This window comes from Muntiacus reevesi, chromosome 3 (assembly GCF_963930625.1).
Source record: "Muntiacus reevesi chromosome 3, mMunRee1.1, whole genome shotgun sequence".
NCBI classification, from domain to species: Eukaryota; Metazoa; Chordata; class Mammalia; order Artiodactyla; family Cervidae; genus Muntiacus; species Muntiacus reevesi.
Genome location: NC_089251.1, coordinates 83,390,513 through 83,407,876, shown reverse-complemented (window position 1 = coordinate 83,407,876; position 17,364 = coordinate 83,390,513). Strand labels below are relative to the sequence as shown.

General features: G+C 41.5%; 1 protein-coding gene across 1 annotated transcript in view; it reads left to right on the top strand.

The window, feature by feature from the left end:
* CRIM1 (cysteine rich transmembrane BMP regulator 1) overlaps nucleotides 1-17,364 on the top strand; it is a 203,265-nt gene that overhangs the window by 147,777 nt on the left and 38,124 nt on the right. The window contains exons 8-12 of the mRNA XM_065929441.1: nucleotides 1,633-1,761; nucleotides 9,907-10,063; nucleotides 12,755-12,876; nucleotides 13,383-13,592; nucleotides 17,141-17,356. Coding sequence (XP_065785513.1) covers nucleotides 1,633-1,761; nucleotides 9,907-10,063; nucleotides 12,755-12,876; nucleotides 13,383-13,592; nucleotides 17,141-17,356 — 834 coding nt within the window. The remainder of the gene's footprint in view (nucleotides 1-1,632; nucleotides 1,762-9,906; nucleotides 10,064-12,754; nucleotides 12,877-13,382; nucleotides 13,593-17,140; nucleotides 17,357-17,364) is intronic.

Genomic DNA, 17,364 nt, shown 5'->3' with positions numbered 1-17,364 from the left:
TTTAAGTCATTGAAGAAAACTAGAAATTTTACAGCAGCGGAAATTAGATAAAAATTTCAGGGAGGTGTTCTTCAACTGTGCTGTAATAAAAATAGAGAATGTGCTACACCGTCTTCATATGTATTTTTGCTGGGAGAATGCTGATGAAAGCATCTCTGTAACAAAGTCCTAGTGCTCACCACCTGTGAAGAGTTGAATCACTGGCCTCTTTTAGCAGGTGGATAAAAACGTAGAACTCTTGATCTTAGCAGTGGCAGCTAAAACACTTATTTTTGGTCTCTCTTCCATGGTAACTGGAGATGAAACTTGAGAAGACAGTGTGGACTAATGCATAGACTGTTGGACAGGAGGTCAGGAACCTCTGTTCTGTTCTATTCACAGCCTGCTGCCGGGTTGCTATGTAAACTCAGATAAGCCACTTACCCTCTCTGCACCTCATATTTTCCATTTGTGAAAACATAGGTTAGAGACATTCTGTATTTAGCACTTCCCAAAGATATTGTGAAAACTAGTTTACTCTGAAGAAGTTCATAGCATCTTTGGGTTGAAAAGAGGCCACGTAAATATGTCATTGTCGCTGTTCCCTTGGACAGCACTCTTGCCGTGAACTGAGGTGGTATAAACCGTCCATCGTCAGTCACTGCAAAACAGGTACCCTTGTGAGGTGCTTTGTATCACTCAGAAGCTGAGCGTGTGACCCTACAGCCAGAAAAACTGAATTTGAATCTGGGATCCACCACTTACTAACTCCATGACCTTGGGCAAGTTAGGATGCTAGATTTCCTCATCTGTTAAAATAGGGGTAATGGTAACACCCATCTCACTGGACTGTGATCTAAAATGCGAAAGCATTTATGAAGAGCACCTTGGACGTTATGTAGATACGTAATGCACTTTGTATATAAGTGTGTGATTACCGCCATCACCCAGAGCAGTTCTTCATTGTTAGCACAGCAGGGAAAGTCAGGCTCACCTCTGGCCTTGGTTTCTTCTGGGCATCTCACCCCAGCATGGTTGCGCTCTCTTCCTCCAGAATGTGTGTGTCTCACTCCCCCTCCCCTAAGCCTTGGGCCCTGAGTATAAGCTCCCATAGCTGATGTTATCTGCTCTGTCATCTGTAATAATTGACAGAGTGTCACATAACAGATCAAAGAAATCTAGATGTTTTAAAGTGTCAGAAACTTCTCTGATTTAGTAACTTGAGAAAAAAAAACTCAAATAGATGTCAGAAGTATTGAAGAATGGAGAGTGAGATCATTGACAGTTGGAAGCTGTGTCCTGACTATTATTTAAAAAACTCAGAAAACATCAGGAGGAGATAGAAGAATAGTTAAAAGTTTAAATTCATTTTAACCTTTCTTGCCAGCTTTCTATAGAAGGTACCCAATGTATAAGTTGCTCAAACACAAAGAACTAGAGGGTCGGATTTTCAAAAATATAACTAAAAATATTTCTTTTTCAGGGGTTAACAACATTTATGAAGGTATAAACATTTAGGATCTGATGAAAATTATTGATTAGGTTTTTTCCTATAACTTACCATAGTGTGGGATTTCAAAGATTAAATAGCATTGAAGAGGTAATCATATGTTTCATTGATTTTTTTTCCTCTCTCTCTCTCTCTGTTATTAGAACCAACCTACATCACAATTGATCCACCTGCATGTGGGGAGTTATCAAACTGTACCCTGACAGAGAAGGACTGCATTTATGGTTTCAAACTTGATCACAATGGTTGTCGAACTTGTCAGTGCAAAAACAGTGAGTACATGGAAGACTGTGTTTTTTCAGAGCCTAATATGATATTGTCAAAGCACTTTATGTGATTGAATATCCTTTTCATTCCTCTTCATGTCATTGCCTTAGCAACCTGAAAGACGGGAAAAAAGTGTACTTAATGTAAGCACACAGTCAGCTGCAGAAGAAGAGCTGCCCTTTATTCTGCTTTTCACCTTCATTTCATTATACATCGGGATACTCCTTATTGTCTAGCTGCTTCGTGGGTGCAGCCTTGGGAGCTCTGGGGCACATGATTCCAAACACTCCGGGCGCTCTCAGTACCACCCTTGTCTGGGTCATCCGGTGACAAGGAGGTCACTCACACAGAAGTGTCACATTCCACACGTGGGCACCATAATCTTTAGAATGCGCTCCCCTTTTTTGACCCCAACTCTCCTCCATGTAGATTCCAGTCGTGTCTGCATCATGATCTCTGAAACAAGATAGGGTATATTGCATTTCTTCCTGGGGGAAAAAAATTGCCCTTCATGTTTAAAATGATTTTGAATTCCTCTAAATCTTCTACGAGAATAAACATTTTAGTCATTCTCCAGGTGACATAATTTCTAGAATTCTGTTGGGTCTTTCCATCTTTTGATACACTTAAAATATGTCATGGTTTTTATGTAAATGTATGGCCTAGAAACAGACAGAATACTCCAGAATTTGGTCTGACCACTGCCCTGCTATTGTGTGGCCTAAGTGGGTGTTAGCTCTTTGGATTATACACTATCAGCTAACACTGAGTTTATAAGGATCTAGAACCAGTTGGTGCTTTTTGCATTAGCTGCTCTCTTAGGTAGTTCTCATCTGTTCTGTACTTGGACCTTTGAGTTTTTTTTTTTTTTAATGACACAAATGCAAGGTCGGATTGGACAAGAAATTACCCTGAGCATTTCCAACCATTTACAAGCTAGTTGGGATATTTTTGAATCTTGTTGATGTGACCTCATACTTTATCTGTATCTCTCAGTTTATATTAAATGAGCGTAACTTACATGTCCTCATCTAAATCATTGCCCTAGAATAAATTGTACAGAACCAAGGACAGGGCTTTGTTAGCACCAAAGACCTACCTGTGAAATGACTTTGAACACAATCTTCACTTTTTCTTTGGAGTTAATCAACTAACATCATATCAGCCCCATCTCCACAAGGAAATCTTGAAACTCTTGGCCTGTACCTTATCTAAGATCAAAATACATTCTATTTGCAACATTTCTTTGCTGGAAACCCTACTTTAAATATGACGAAGTTGGTAGGTTATGGATTGTTTTTCATGAACCTATACTGCCCGTGGCTCAGCTAGTAAAGAATCCGCCTGCAATGCGGGGAGACCTGGGTTTAATCCCTGGGTTGGGAAGATCATCTGGAGAAGGGAACGGCTACCCACTCCAGTATTCTGACCTAGAGAATTCCACGGACTTATAGTTCATTGGATCGCAAAGAGTCAGTCAAGACTGAGCGACTTTCACTTTCACCATATTGCCTCCTGGTAGAACATTCATTCTGCAGAATTTTCAATTGTCAGTGTCAAGTGTTAGAATCCTTTGTCCCTTTTGAATCGGCATTTGGCCTCTTTTAGTTTTCTGAAATCTTTTCTCTCTGATGTCTCTAAATATGGACAGTGCTTCTATAATCAGCAGGTCCTCTGTGAGCCTCTAGGTATAATTACCCTAGGCACAGAGAGCTGGAATCAATTAATGTAGAGAGATGATCACCTTCTGATTTATCAGTTTCCTTGGTCTCTGTATTCCTCTTCTCCTGAATTGTTCAACACTTTTTTTGGTAAGGATATTTTTGATGAAGACAGATACTCAGTAGAAGTTGCATAATTCATTTTTCTCAATTACTTGTTATCATCATACTGTCTGTCAGATGGAGTTAGTGCTGCAAGGGAGATTATCAAACTACTGTGATGATGGTTGTTCCTACCTTTACATTTCCCATGAGCCTCCACCAATCAGGGACTGTCTGCCTTCCTACGCTTGTTTCTGTTCAGAGGAGGGCAGGTCCCTGTCATACACCCATCTGCCTTTTATACCTCCCTTTGGAAGGCCAGGTTCACTAGGCGGCTGCTTTGGCAGCTGTGTCTGTTGGCTTAAATAGTCTGCTTGGGTTTTTTGACCCCAAGATAATTGGTGATTATATCACAAAGAGTTTATATTTTAATCTTTCTCTTGTATCTCTTGAGCTATACACCCATTTTGATCATGGGAGCATACCTAATATTTTTCCCTGAATTTTTTGAAGTCTAAAAATTTATGTTTCATTGTGCCTAATCACCCCACCCACGGTCTTCACCTGGGCTTTGGTGTTGCAAACTTGTGGACACTTGGGCACACTTACAGGAGAACCCAGCTGATTCACAGTGAGCCCTTTGTAAGTTAAATCCAAAGAAGCAATTTCCCTCAGTTGTCAGTGGAGCCAGTCAAAAACATCTGACTGACTTTCGCAAGTTGAGACTATCAGAATTCTGCTCTGCCTGGCTTTGTCAAAGGAGCAGCCCCATGTCCTGCTTGCTCTGTGCCTTCATTTCATTAACACCTAGGAGGAAAGAAGCACAGAAGACCGTTGCATTTTGTGTCAACTGGAACTTGTCATTTTGTCTGTATCAAACAAGCAAAAAGTACACAGAAGGTGCATGACAAAGTCATAGAGCCTTCCTGCTGTCATCCCCTGCCATTAGCAATCCTGACACCTTTTGATAGGTAAGTCAAATTAAACCAAACTGCCACACCCTCGGTTGTCAGAGTCTTGTGATTGGACCCAGCTCCCCACCAAGCCTCTGGCATCAGACTGACTTGTCTCTGGGTGATTGGGTAGATTGCTTTATTTCCCAGAGCCTGTGTGTCTGCATCTATAAAGGGCAGGTAATAATACCAAATTAATGGGTTATTTTGAGGACAACTAATTAATGAATGCAAAGCAAGCTTTAGTACCTGACATATAGTAATTGTTTACTCTACACAATAGCTGTTTTATAGCATGCTTTTCTGAGTCAGCTGGAGCTGGCTGACTGGAAAGCCCCCAGCTTCCCCTCCATTGTTCCGACACCAACCTGCCTCCAGTTCGTTCTGTCCTCTGAGGGCACACACGCAAACAGCTTTCCTTTTGCCTTTTCATTTTAACCCTGGAATATTCTCAGTCTCTTTCACCTGGTTTTAGAAAAATGAAAGTCCCTTGTACTGAAGGATGGCTAAATATGTTCTTTTGCCCATTGCAGCTACATGTTAAGTATCGATTTTGTCTAAATCTCTCCTTCACATTATTTTTCTGCATCACACCGAAGGCTGTTTCACATGCATTGGTCATAACCATCTATACCCAAGTTTTCCCTTAGGAATTAGACTATATGTACAGACCACTGGTGTCAAGATTTCTTTCTCAAAATTAAGACCAGCACCAAATAACTTCTTCTCCTTTGTGGCTGGCTTGTTGTTTGCTGGTTCATTCCTTTCATTCATCTAGCATTTATTGAGTGCCTACTATATGCCAAACACTAGGAGTACGAAAAAGATAAAAATGGACCTTATCCCTAACTAGTATTGGTAATGTATTGGTAATATTGGTTATATGCTATTAGGTTGTAGTGCTATTACATTATAGTCAAGTATATCATAGATAGTCACTGAAGATTGAAATCAAAATACAGTAGAAACACGTCCTTAAAAAGAAGGTGGAGGGACTTCCTAGTGGTCCAGTGAACCTCCAATGCAGGGGATTGCAGGTTCAATCCCTGGTCAGGGAGTTGAGACCCCAAATGCCTCAGGGTCAAAAAACCAAAAAGATAAAACAGAAGCAATATTGTAACAAAGTCAATAATAGCTTCAAAAAATGGTTCACATAAAAAAAAAAAATCTTTAAAAATAACCTGAAAGTTATATGACAAAGGATGATTTTATTTGAACATGTTGTAACTTTGCTTTTTTAACCTGTAACAAATAACATTTCTTATAACACTGCCAAGCAAAGTAATGCATCAGGGGCATACAGACAATTTAAATTGTCGCTGACTCATTTTTTCAAAGACATATTTAGAATAAAGAAAAGAAACATGGTGGAAAATGTTTAAGAATGCTCAGTAGAAACAGAGGTCAAAATCATTTGGATAAGATACTAAAAATAACTTTATGGATACCAAGCTGTTAGTAGCATTACTTTAACCAAAATGTTTGCCGTCATATATTATGCATTTCCACTTACTATAGGTACTGTATGTAGTAAATGACATCCATATGAATTAAATGGTGTTGATCTTTTAGCATCTTATTTACATTTTAAAATCAAGTGGATTTCATCAAATTATTTGTAACTTCTCTTCCAGTTTTTAACATTCTGTAATTCTAGGGATTAATAATGCTTTTAGCTAGAAACTAATGCAGACATAGAAAGCTAATGGTAGCAGGAAGAGAAAAAGCTTTTACAGTTTTCATGAGATATATATCTGAAGCAAGCATCTAAAGAAGCTTGCAGCATCAAATGCACAGAGACAGGCTTCTGTTTTCATGTCATTGTTACTCTGAACAAACACTTATCAAGGGCAAAATTGGGCCCACTGTTTGCAGTGTTAACTTCTTTACTTAACAGCCTTAGGAACTTTATCTGTGGTGTCCGTAACTGCTTGCAGACCGGTGGGAGCTGCCAGAACCCCAGAGCGTGAAGCCCTGCAGGAGAAGCAGCGCGGCGCAGCTCCAGGGCACCTCCACACCACGTTCTGTGTGCGTCCCCGTGGGGTCCGCTCAGAGCAAAGCACGAGCAGTGCTCCCCACAGCTGGGGCCACTCCCTGCCCCTGGGAGCAAAGGCATCTTTTTTTCTCCCAAATAAACAAAATTTACTGCATAGCTGCTGTCAACCAGCCATATCATACAGGCTCTGTAGTTTGCCATTATTTAGCACTTCTCTTCAATGGGAAGTTTCCCTTCTGGATTGGAAGGCATTTTTGGATCACAGTGAAGTCACACCATTGAAAAATTATAAACATAAAAGCTTCCCTGGTGGCTTAGACAGTAAAAGCATCTGCCTACAATGCAGGAGACCCGGGTTCGATCTCTGGGTCAGGAATATCCCCTGGAGAAGGAAATGGCACCCCACTCCAGTACCCTTGCCTGGAAAATTCCATGGATGGAGGAGCCTGTTGGGCTACAGTCCATGGGGTCGCAAAGAGTCAAGACAGGACTGAGCAACTTCATTTTCACTTTCACCATTCTTCCTACCTACACTTTTGAAACAAACCTATAAACCCCACCCATCTATGAATAAGATGTTTCTAATGTATCTGTTCTACTCTTTTTGTAAAATGTTTGCCTTAAAGTTATACTTCTCTGAAGAAAAGTTCATAATTGATACATGGATCTAGGAATACATTGAAATCTTTAATGTTCCCTATTTCTGAGTTAGCAGATGATATTTGGAGACATTTAGCAAGTTCCAGTATCATTAAACTTTTTTGATACTAAGTTTTTTCATCCCATTATTTTCTCTTTTTGTTGTTTTATTTTTTTATTTATTTTTTATTTTTTAATTAATTTATTTATTTTACTTTACAACATTGTATTGGTTTTGCCATACTTTGACTTGAATCCGCCATGGGTGTACATGTATTCCCCAAGTATTTTCTATGAGCATGTCAGTCTTGATAGAATGGAGGAGTAAATAGTAAGAATTTTGACAGGTTCATTCCCCTAGCAAGTCCTTGCTGAGTGCTCGCCCGTGCTAAACACCATGGTAGCATCTGGACTGTAAGTGGGTCCCTGCCCTAGAGCTCCCTTCCTCTGGGGAGGGAAAAGAGATAGCAGGCTGATGAGCTGTCCCAAGTCAGGACAGCACAGTGGCAATCTGCTCAAGAGGTCACAGCCAGTCTGAAGACCATAAATGTGCTCTATTTTCCTTTAAATGCAGCAGCCTTTGCTTGAGGCTCCCGTCTGCTGCAAAGCAGAGGTAAAGATAGACTTAGTTTCTTTCAAAATTTTTAAGCTTAGTGATGGCAACAGATTTTATTAAGGATGAAAGCCCATTTCACTGGGTTAGCCAGAAAGTTTGTTCAGGTCTTTCCGGTTAAACCTGAACACATTTTTTGGCCAACCCAATAAATTTAAGATCTATGGGAAAACTCCTTGACTTTACAGGACCACCAGAAAAATGAAAGCACAGAGGTGCTCAGACTCAGAGTTTCAAGGAATTCAGTCCCCAGGGATGTTCTCAGAGTGGTTTTAATTCATGGATTTCCCACATAATGTACTTGATATCAAGACTTAAAATTTCTGTAATAAAAAAAAAATGGATTCACAACTTAGATCTTGGTGTCAGAGAAAGAAGTGTGGCTATGAAAGTCTTCTCCCTCCTTCATCATCTCTGTAATAATGGGGAAGCAATGATGACCTTTCAAGTCATATAATTATAAAATTTTAAATGAGCCATTTAGAATATTGCTTTTAAGGATGCAAATTAGTAATCAGTTGCTTCACTGTGATACAGACCCATGAGGTTACATTAAATATGTGTAATGAAAGGTTTATGATGATGACAAACTAGAAAATTATACCATAAATCACATTATCCTTTTTAAAAGATAGCATATTAAATATCAAGTGTTGTCAGCTAAGATTCACAAAAGATGCTCTCTTAAAATATTTATGGAAAACATGAACCCATTTCAACTATTTAATTGTAGTTAAGGTTTAAATCTGGGGGCTTCCCTGGTGGCTCAGTGGTAAAGAATCTGCCTGCAATGCAGGAGACCCAGGGTCAATGCCTGGGTCGGGAATATCCCCTGGAGGAGGGTGTGGCAACCCACTCTAGTTCTCCCGCCTAGTGAATCCCATGGACAGAGGAGCCTGGCGGGCTGCAGTCCATAGGGTCGCACAAGTCGGACACGACTGAAGCAACTAAGCAGCAACAAGGTTTAAATTTAGATTAAAGATTTGTGTGTGGAAGGGACATGTGTTCTGTTTTTCCCAATAACATGTACATTATTTACAGTGTTTATGCTCAAAGGATATCCACATAAACGCATTTATTATTCCAACAAAAGTAGTCTCTTCCCATTTTACCAGTCCACACAGAACACTGATTAAACATTGCCACACTTTCACCAGCATCATATCTCCTTCTTTAAATTTGATTCTCTTTCAAATTCTACATTTAATTTAGACAAATCTCAACTTTCTTTAGTTACATCACCAAGCATGCTTTTCTTATTTACCTTAACATGTTTATTGCTTGTGTTACTCTTGTAATCCCTGTGTCATACCTTTTAAATTTCTTTAGAGGATTTCCATTAAGCTAATAGAAGTTTCTTGTGCCAGCCACCATTTCTTCTTCCCTCTTTCCCCCTCTTCTACAGTGAGTTATGACTGACTCAGAGGACAGTTAGCCATCACTCCAGGTTCTACCAACAGGGGGGAGTTTGAACGTTTCAAATAGTGGATAAACATTAATCTAGATATTTCTTTGGCACATACATTTTTTTGTCAATTAGCCAAGTGTATCTAAATAGCTGAATATTTTTCAGCAATGGGGAAAAAGTATCTAGTTGAAACACTGATTATTTCACTTTGTATTAATTGTTAGAAAGATACCTCTTAAGGAAAAGATAAGCAGTCCTTTATGCTCCGTGTAGTATACAGTATTATACAGTAATATCTAAAACTCATAAAAGTAAACATATGTGAATGTGCTTCTCACGGGCATGTAGGAGGAACAAAATGCATCATGAAATTTAAGGTGTAAGCTTCCAGTTCTCACGTTTGAATGATAAATAGTAATCAGTGGTTTGAAGTGACCAATAAGAACAAATTTCATGAGAAAGTGCACTCCGTTTTATCCACATCTTAAATAGTAGTTGCCAGCCTGCTTTTCAGCCCTAGATTGGAGTAACATCAGAAACTATTACTCGAGAGCTGAACTTTATTCTGTGTATTAGTACCAAAACGTGAAACTACATTCCAATAACCATGATAAACACGAAATGGCACCATCTGTAGTTTTTAACCATTGCTGATGCTGTGGCAGACCTGAGAACCTCACATCTGTGGAAGACTGGACGATCAGGGGATCTTGATGCGTCGGATGTGTTCTGGTCCATTCATCCTTGGGAGAAACGTGCTGTCCATGTGTCTTCACAGGGGAGGAGCTCTGCATGGGCCTCAAACGAGGCTGCACCTTGAACTGCCCCTTCGGCTTCCTAACCGATGCCTATGGCTGTGAGATCTGTCAGTGCCGCCCGCGCCCCAGGAAGTGCAGACCCGTAGTCTGTGAAAAGCATTGTCCATTTGGATATCTGTACGTATTTCTTAATCAGAAGAGTTCTTCTTCGTTGTCTGTAACTTGACGAAGTGTGTTACCTATTTTCGGAGGCTGTTTTTGTGTTTTTGTGAACAAATCAGTGATGTACTAATGAAGTCCGAAGTATCTATGCTTGTTTTGTTAGAGGAATCGGAGAGTGGGAAAAGGAGGTATGTCCAAGGATAAGAATCAGGTTTTACTCTTCTTTGAAGACGGGCCAGAGCCTTGTTATGACACTGCCCTTTGGGCCTGTTGGGTGAGATTTCCTATAGGCATGGCCTTTGGACACTGCTGAAGGGAGTGGACCTGTCATGAGGTCCCAGAGATGTAAACTCTTCGACTTTGCACAGCTGTCCCAGCGACTGTTTTGTGATAACCTATTTAATCCATACTTTAGGATGAATTAGTAGCTGTCAAGCTGCTGATTTGCAATATGGAGCATCCTTACCTGCCTCCCTATCTTACCTTGATGTTTGTCTACAGCTTACACTATCCTTTTTTTTCAGTAGCAGTAGATTTTATGAATTTCCTTGGAGATAAGAATTATGACTTATATTTTCAAATATTCTTGATTGACTCAAACCCCATGAACACTCAGGTTATTCTCGGGGGAAAATAGATATTTCACATTTGTTACTTTGCTGTCTGTCTTAGCATCTCCTGCTGCATGTGTCAAGTTGGTTCCTTAAAAATACCCTTTCAGAATTTTTCTTTCTCATTCCTGCCTTGGTTCCTTCCATTTTAGTCTCTCTCCCTTTCCAATATGATATGTTTATATAATGCTAGTAGTATAAGGGACTTGGAGCCATCATCTCTTGCCCGACACCTTAAAGGCATTGTTTTTATTCTTCCCCCTGGAAATTCATGTTTAACAGGGAGAAGGGAACCTTAATTTTAATTAGACAATTAAAGTTGGGAGACATTATTCTTTAAAATTCCCCAAGTTAACTAGTAAATCATCGTTTTTCTTAATCCTAAAATATGAAATAATTTGAAATACTAAAATATGAAATACTAATAAAAGTAGAGTTATTTCTTAGCTTACTTGCTAATGTAGAATAAAGGATTATTATCATAATAGTACCTACAACCTCTTCCTGTAGCATTATAACAGTTTAGAACCCAGGCTGCATTCAAGTCCAAGCTTCATTTTGGAGAGGATTCTCTTAGAAGATTGGTAGATTCCACCTGATATTCCTGTCATTAAGCACATTCAAGGAGGACCAAGTTGAATGGCTAGCACATGTGTTTCAAGGACAGCCTCTGAAGGAGAAATCCTGGCCAGACACCACATGGGAGTATTAGGTTAATGCTCATGTACACCTGCTGGGTGGATCATTACTTTGTTTATGCAGCAAATGCTTACACAAGGGAGGGGGGTGGAGAGAAGGAATGGACAGGTGAATAAATGCGTGTACAAACAAACCCATGAAAGACTTGTTAGGACTCACAAATGGCTCAGTCTATGACGTGAGTATGAACCATCCATTTAATTCGTTGTTTTCATTATATTGACTTAAATATGTAAACCCTGGTGTTGGTTCTCATTTCACTTAGCAGATTGTAGTTCATCGCTGGGCAGGTGTATACCAACATTTCCCACAGCGCTGTTTTCTTTTAGAACCTCTTAATTTGCCCAGCATAAGAAAAAACAGGGTTTATTTATTTATTTATTTTTAGTTGAGCACCACCGTTGCCATTTAGGGCTCCTGGGATGAAACCTGAAGGTAGCTAGACTTAACTCCTCCTTCTCTGCTGCCCAGGAAGCCCAGCTAGGGCAAAGCGTGTGGAGGAGATGTTAAGTCTAAGAGAGGACCTGGAGCTGCAGATAGTGAACAGAAGGAAGAGGAGAGCAGATGAAACGCCTTTTGTAGCAGAGAAGGTCATTCTCCTTTTAGAGAAAACAAGGAATTGTTGCTAAGAATTTTTTTGTTCACTTGAACCATGGTGATATTTTAATAAACACGTAATTATTTAATATCATCTTCCTGATCAGCACAAAATTTGGGCACCCTGGTTTATTAAAAGGAAAAAAAAATTATTCATCCAACCATTTTCCTTTATTCTCTGTGCCTCAGTCATGCCCCATAGTTTTTCAGTTGATATTCTTTACTGGTTAATGAAATAACTATTGGACATTGAGTATAGAACTTCTCAGATGTTTTATTCTTCATCATGTCTGTGTGTCCTTTAGCTCTGTCTATCTACTACAAGATTCTATAGATATCTCAATAAAATGTTTACTGATATCTGAAATTTCTTAAGAGAATGTGGTCATGTGAGGAAGGCAGTGGCCCTAACAAAAGAAGGTCTTCTGCCTTTAATGCTGGCCTCAACATTTACCAGCCATCTGTCCTCCACCTTCTTATTCATGGAGTTGCACGTTCATCTTCTTTTGTACTTGGTACCACTTTTCCTAATCAAATCAACAGTCATATCACTGAGATTCTAATAGTCATATCCTAGACTACTCAGTGCTTGGACAGTTCTAACCCTTGGCCATGGGTGGATGGTGGTCATGGCCCCAGGGAGCTAATTACACTTTGCTCCAGGGGGTCGTGAGAGATGAAGGTCAAGTCATTCTGCTTAATGACAACAATACCACTTCCGTGACCCTGGGGGTGAGCACTTGGGCGTCATTTGAGACTTTCGGATTTTCTGACCTCTGACAAAATTTTAATTACTCAGGAAGAATAAGCACGGCTGTGACATCTGTCGCTGTAAGAAATGCCCAGAGCTCCGGTGCAGTAAGATCTGCTCCCTGGGTTTCCAGAAGGACAGTCATGGCTGTCTCATCTGCAAGTGCAGAGGTAAGTGCCAGTGCATGCCCTTTCCCCAGGAACCAAGAAAAAGACAGCCTGTCAGTGAAGCAGTTTCACTGGTCACTGTCCTCTCTGACAACACCATCACTCTCTAGGGGACCATCTCTTGCAGTCCATCTCCGTGGACTGTAGCCCCCACTGCCCACCCCACTTGGTTTTAGAAAACCCCATGCATAGAGGAGCCTGGCGGGCTACGGTCCATGGGGTCTCAAACAGTTGGACACACAGCACATAAGACAAAATAGAGCGAAAGGAAAATTCAGTTATAAGCCTGCCAGTAGGAGAGACACAGATTTGTAAGGGTTTTTTCTTCCCATTTTTCAAAATTGAGGGCATATTACATGAATTATTTTCACGATCCTGTCCTGTATCACGAACTGCGCTATGTAGACGGGATTTTTGGTGACTTCAGTAGCGTTGCCTGTCAAGACACTGCAGGCTGCCTCTCCTGTGCAGTGGCTGCTGCTTCACCAGCCTGCCTTCTGTCTGTCCAGAGGTCTCTGCCTCCGCCGGGCCACCCGTCCTATCCGGCACATGTCTGTCCATGGACGGCCATCACCATAAAAATGAGGAGAGCTGGCACGATGGGTGTCGGGAATGCTACTGTCACAGCGGACGGGAGATGTGCGCTCTGATCACCTGCCCCGTGCCTGCCTGTGGCAACCCCACCATTCGCCCGGGACGCTGCTGCCCGTCGTGTTCAGGTAAAGGCTGGCTGACGGCCCGTTCGTCCCTGAGCAAGCGACTTCCGCCTGCTAGCGCCTCATCACGTCTCACTCGGAGGGGAGTGCAGGGGACGACCCCTGGAACACGCTTCTCCTCTCTGGTTTTCATCAGCAGTAGCCACAAGCATCAACAGGGCATGATAAATGATTAGCCAGAAACCACTAGACTGTTCTAGAGGTCTAAAAGCACTCCTAAGTTTTGAAGGTTTGAACTCCGTTATATTGGTCTTTGAACTCCATTTGTATAAAGGTTTGTGGTCTTACGTACTTAACACTCCAGCTCTCCACTTTATGGATGGTGTATTGAGCCTGAGTGTGTTAGTTTATTGGAGGGGCTTAGTGCAGATCTTATTCCATGAAAGCTTTTTATTTATAAAGTAATAATCGAGAGGGAGAGAATTACTGAAGTCTGTGGCTATTGCTTTTTTTTATTCCTAATTAATAGATATATGGCAGTCTTGCCAAATGGAGATGTTTAGAGTGACCACATATCCAAAACATTTAAAATCATAATAATGCTCATCAAGATAAGTTAGTAGAAGAACAGATTTATAATTCACAGTGCTCCAAATTATGGTTGTCCATAACAGTAATTATTACGATAATACCTCATCTAGTACCTTACATGCAAAGAGCTCAGCACGGTTTTATATTTATTATTTCTTCCACTAAGTGGAGGCCACTGAGTTAGGGAAAAATAAACTCAGGCAGATTTTCATTTGGAAAACAGACACAGAGATTAACTCTCTTAACCAAAGTAAAATGGTGCGTCAGCTGGCAGAGAGACGTGAGAGACGTGAAGTCTCCTGAGTCTTGCATCAGATTTCCTTTACAGTTGAAATGTACTGTCTGAGTTTGGAGTAGTGAAGGTATTTCCCCTGGTCAGTCCTGGTTCTGTATCTCCCTCTGCCTGTGCAACAGGTACACTCAAGAACCTGAGACCTGGGCCTTTGGCAGCAAGGCAGGCTCCGCCTGGGAGGGAAGGCGCCACACACTAGCACCTGGGTCTGCACCTGCTTTGCCTGCCAGGGTGGGAGTGGGCAGAGGGGCACTGAAGTCCTTCTCAGCCCTGAGAGTCTGCGTACCTCGATACCTAAGGAAAGTGCCAGGCAGCCTCCATGCCCCTATGATAGTGGGCCAGATGACAAAGTTTGTTCTGTTTCCCCTGGTTAAGCCAGATGTGTTCTGTATCAGAACTGTTTCCTGGTTCATGTTTTGCTAGTTAAATATGAAAAACCACCAGTGTCTACCGAAACAGAAGATAAATGAACAAATGTAATGAGACAGAACTGATTTGACTCTTAGGGGAAAGAAAAATCATTTATTCCAGTGAAGACCCCCGTGCTTTAATTATGAGCATGAGAGTGTAGAGTGGCCTCCATCTGGGTCTTTGCTAAACTTGGTACTCAATGAAGGACTCTTAACTGGTGGAAATGCAAAGATGTTACTGAGAATAGATGGCTGACTTGAGTATTGAAAGTCAGTGAAACCAAATGTAGTTTTCTCTATTACAGAGATATGAAAAGTTCTTACACAAACACACACAGAATTATTGGTGTGTAATTGTGGATGAGTGACTATCTAGATAACACATACAAAAACATATAGGTATTAACATATATAGATATGTAGGTATGTTTTCTTCCAGAAATCTTTAGTGAGTTGCCATGTATGGATCTTTCTGAATAGATACCCTTGCACTGATACATTCATGGACTCCTATTTCTACTTTAAAGAGTATTTTCTCCTGTCTTCTATTCAAAGATCAGCTATTTTTCCTTCTGAGATAAGTAAGCAACTCTGAACTCTTCTGATAGAAGATTCACTAGATGATATGGTTTCTCAGATTTTTTCCCCCTATCTCTCTTACCTTCTACCTTTTACTTTTTCTACCTTTCAGTTTTTCTGTCACATCTGATCACTCATGTTTTGCCTTGAGGCACATGGATGTATGTAGCAAAGGAAATCAGAGGGTAACGCACCTGCAGACACATGTCATTTTTCTTCTGACCATTTTCCCGAGTCGTCCACATTTAAAAGGGCAGCAATTCTCAACCCTCTGCAAGTCCTTTCCAAAGGAGCCTCTTGCCAACATTAGTGCACTGATACTGTTTGGAATAATTTTATCTTTTCCTGTAAGCCATGAGAAATGTACTTTTATCTCATACCAGCCCAATTTTTATTCTAATTATCTTCCTCTCTACTTCCCTCATATACTAGAATGTCTGGCCCAGTTGCTTATGCACATAAGTGTTGGCTGATGTCAGTTTTCTGTGGTATGTACACTTGGTCAAAGTTCCAGTCTTTACTAGCTCCCTGGAGACAAAGCTGTCTTAAAAGTTACCTTCTTAGCTGGACCTGGGCCCACACCACTGTATCTCCTCAGTATTGCTAACTCTCAGGCTGAACACTACTTTGAAAGACACAGCCCATGAGTTCTTAGGAGATGTCAGCTCTGAGCATCTCTGCACAAACAGGGTAGTTCTTCTGGGGCCCGATTTCCGCTGAGCTCCAGGCTTGAGCCCGCCGCAGTGTCTGCAGACGGCTGCTCTGCAGGGTTCCCCACTGTCAGCACCTTCTTGAAACGCCTGTTGTGTTTGGATGATATGAACATGGTTAATATCTTCATATTTCTCATTTCCTCAGCACAACTCCAGGGCAACTCCCAGTGCCTCTTCAGACATTTTCAGCATTAAATTCACTCTCTATCATTATCATCTCACCAGGAGCTCCAAATCACCCCTCCACTGGGGAAAAAGACCTTATACTTACTGTCAACCTCTAAGCGTTTACCTCTCTTGATCATATCACTGAATGTTTAGTCTCAGGTGAGGTTTCACACTGTAGATTCTGAAAAAGCATTCCTGCTCACTGGGCTGACAGCTGGTCTATAGTGGGGTGTGTCCTGCTTAACGGTAGGACTTATTTCTGAGCCTACAAGGACTCAGGGCCCCAGAGATAATGAAGAGGATGAAGCACAAATCAGTTGGCAATTCTGTTTAATCTATAGGCACATTCATGATGCAAAGAAGCATAGACTTAGGTTCAAACCCCTTGTCTCCCCTCAATATTCTGAGTTCTCAGTTTCGTCATAAGTAAAATAAGATAAAAATACCTGTCCACACAGCTGGTGTAAGGAATAAATGAAGTACCATATGTAAAGTACTAAACATGGAAACCGGACCATAGTGAGCACTCAGTTAGTGAGAGATCTTTATTCTAGACAGTCCCACACATTCACAGACATCCCCTAAGAGGCTCCTGTTTCCTTCAACAGTGGGAGTCCCTGTAATTTAATTGTCTCAACAGATTCTGTCATTCCATGTTGACAGACTCGAACCATTTCCTGAAAAACAGCTCTTCTGCCTTGGGTTTCTGTGCATGGAACGTTTTCTTCCCTGTCCTCCGGGTAGGAGCCACCAGCTCGTCTCCTCTGTCCCTCAAAGCCCACAGCACCGGCTTCTTCACCAGCTGGTGAGACTGCAGCCCGGTCATTTCCTGTGTTTGGATCTTCTCTCCTTCCCCAGGTGACTTCGAGGTGCAGAAGCCGGAGCTGAGCACGCCGTCCGTCTGCCACGCCCCCGGGGGCGAGTACTTTGTGGAGGGGGAGACCTGGCACATTGACGCCTGCACCCAGTGCGCGTGCCACGGCGGCCGGGTGCTGTGTGAGACGGAGGTGTGCCCGCCGCTGCTCTGCCAGGACCCCGCCCGCACCCAGGACTCCTGCTGCCCGCAGTGCCCAGGTAAGCGC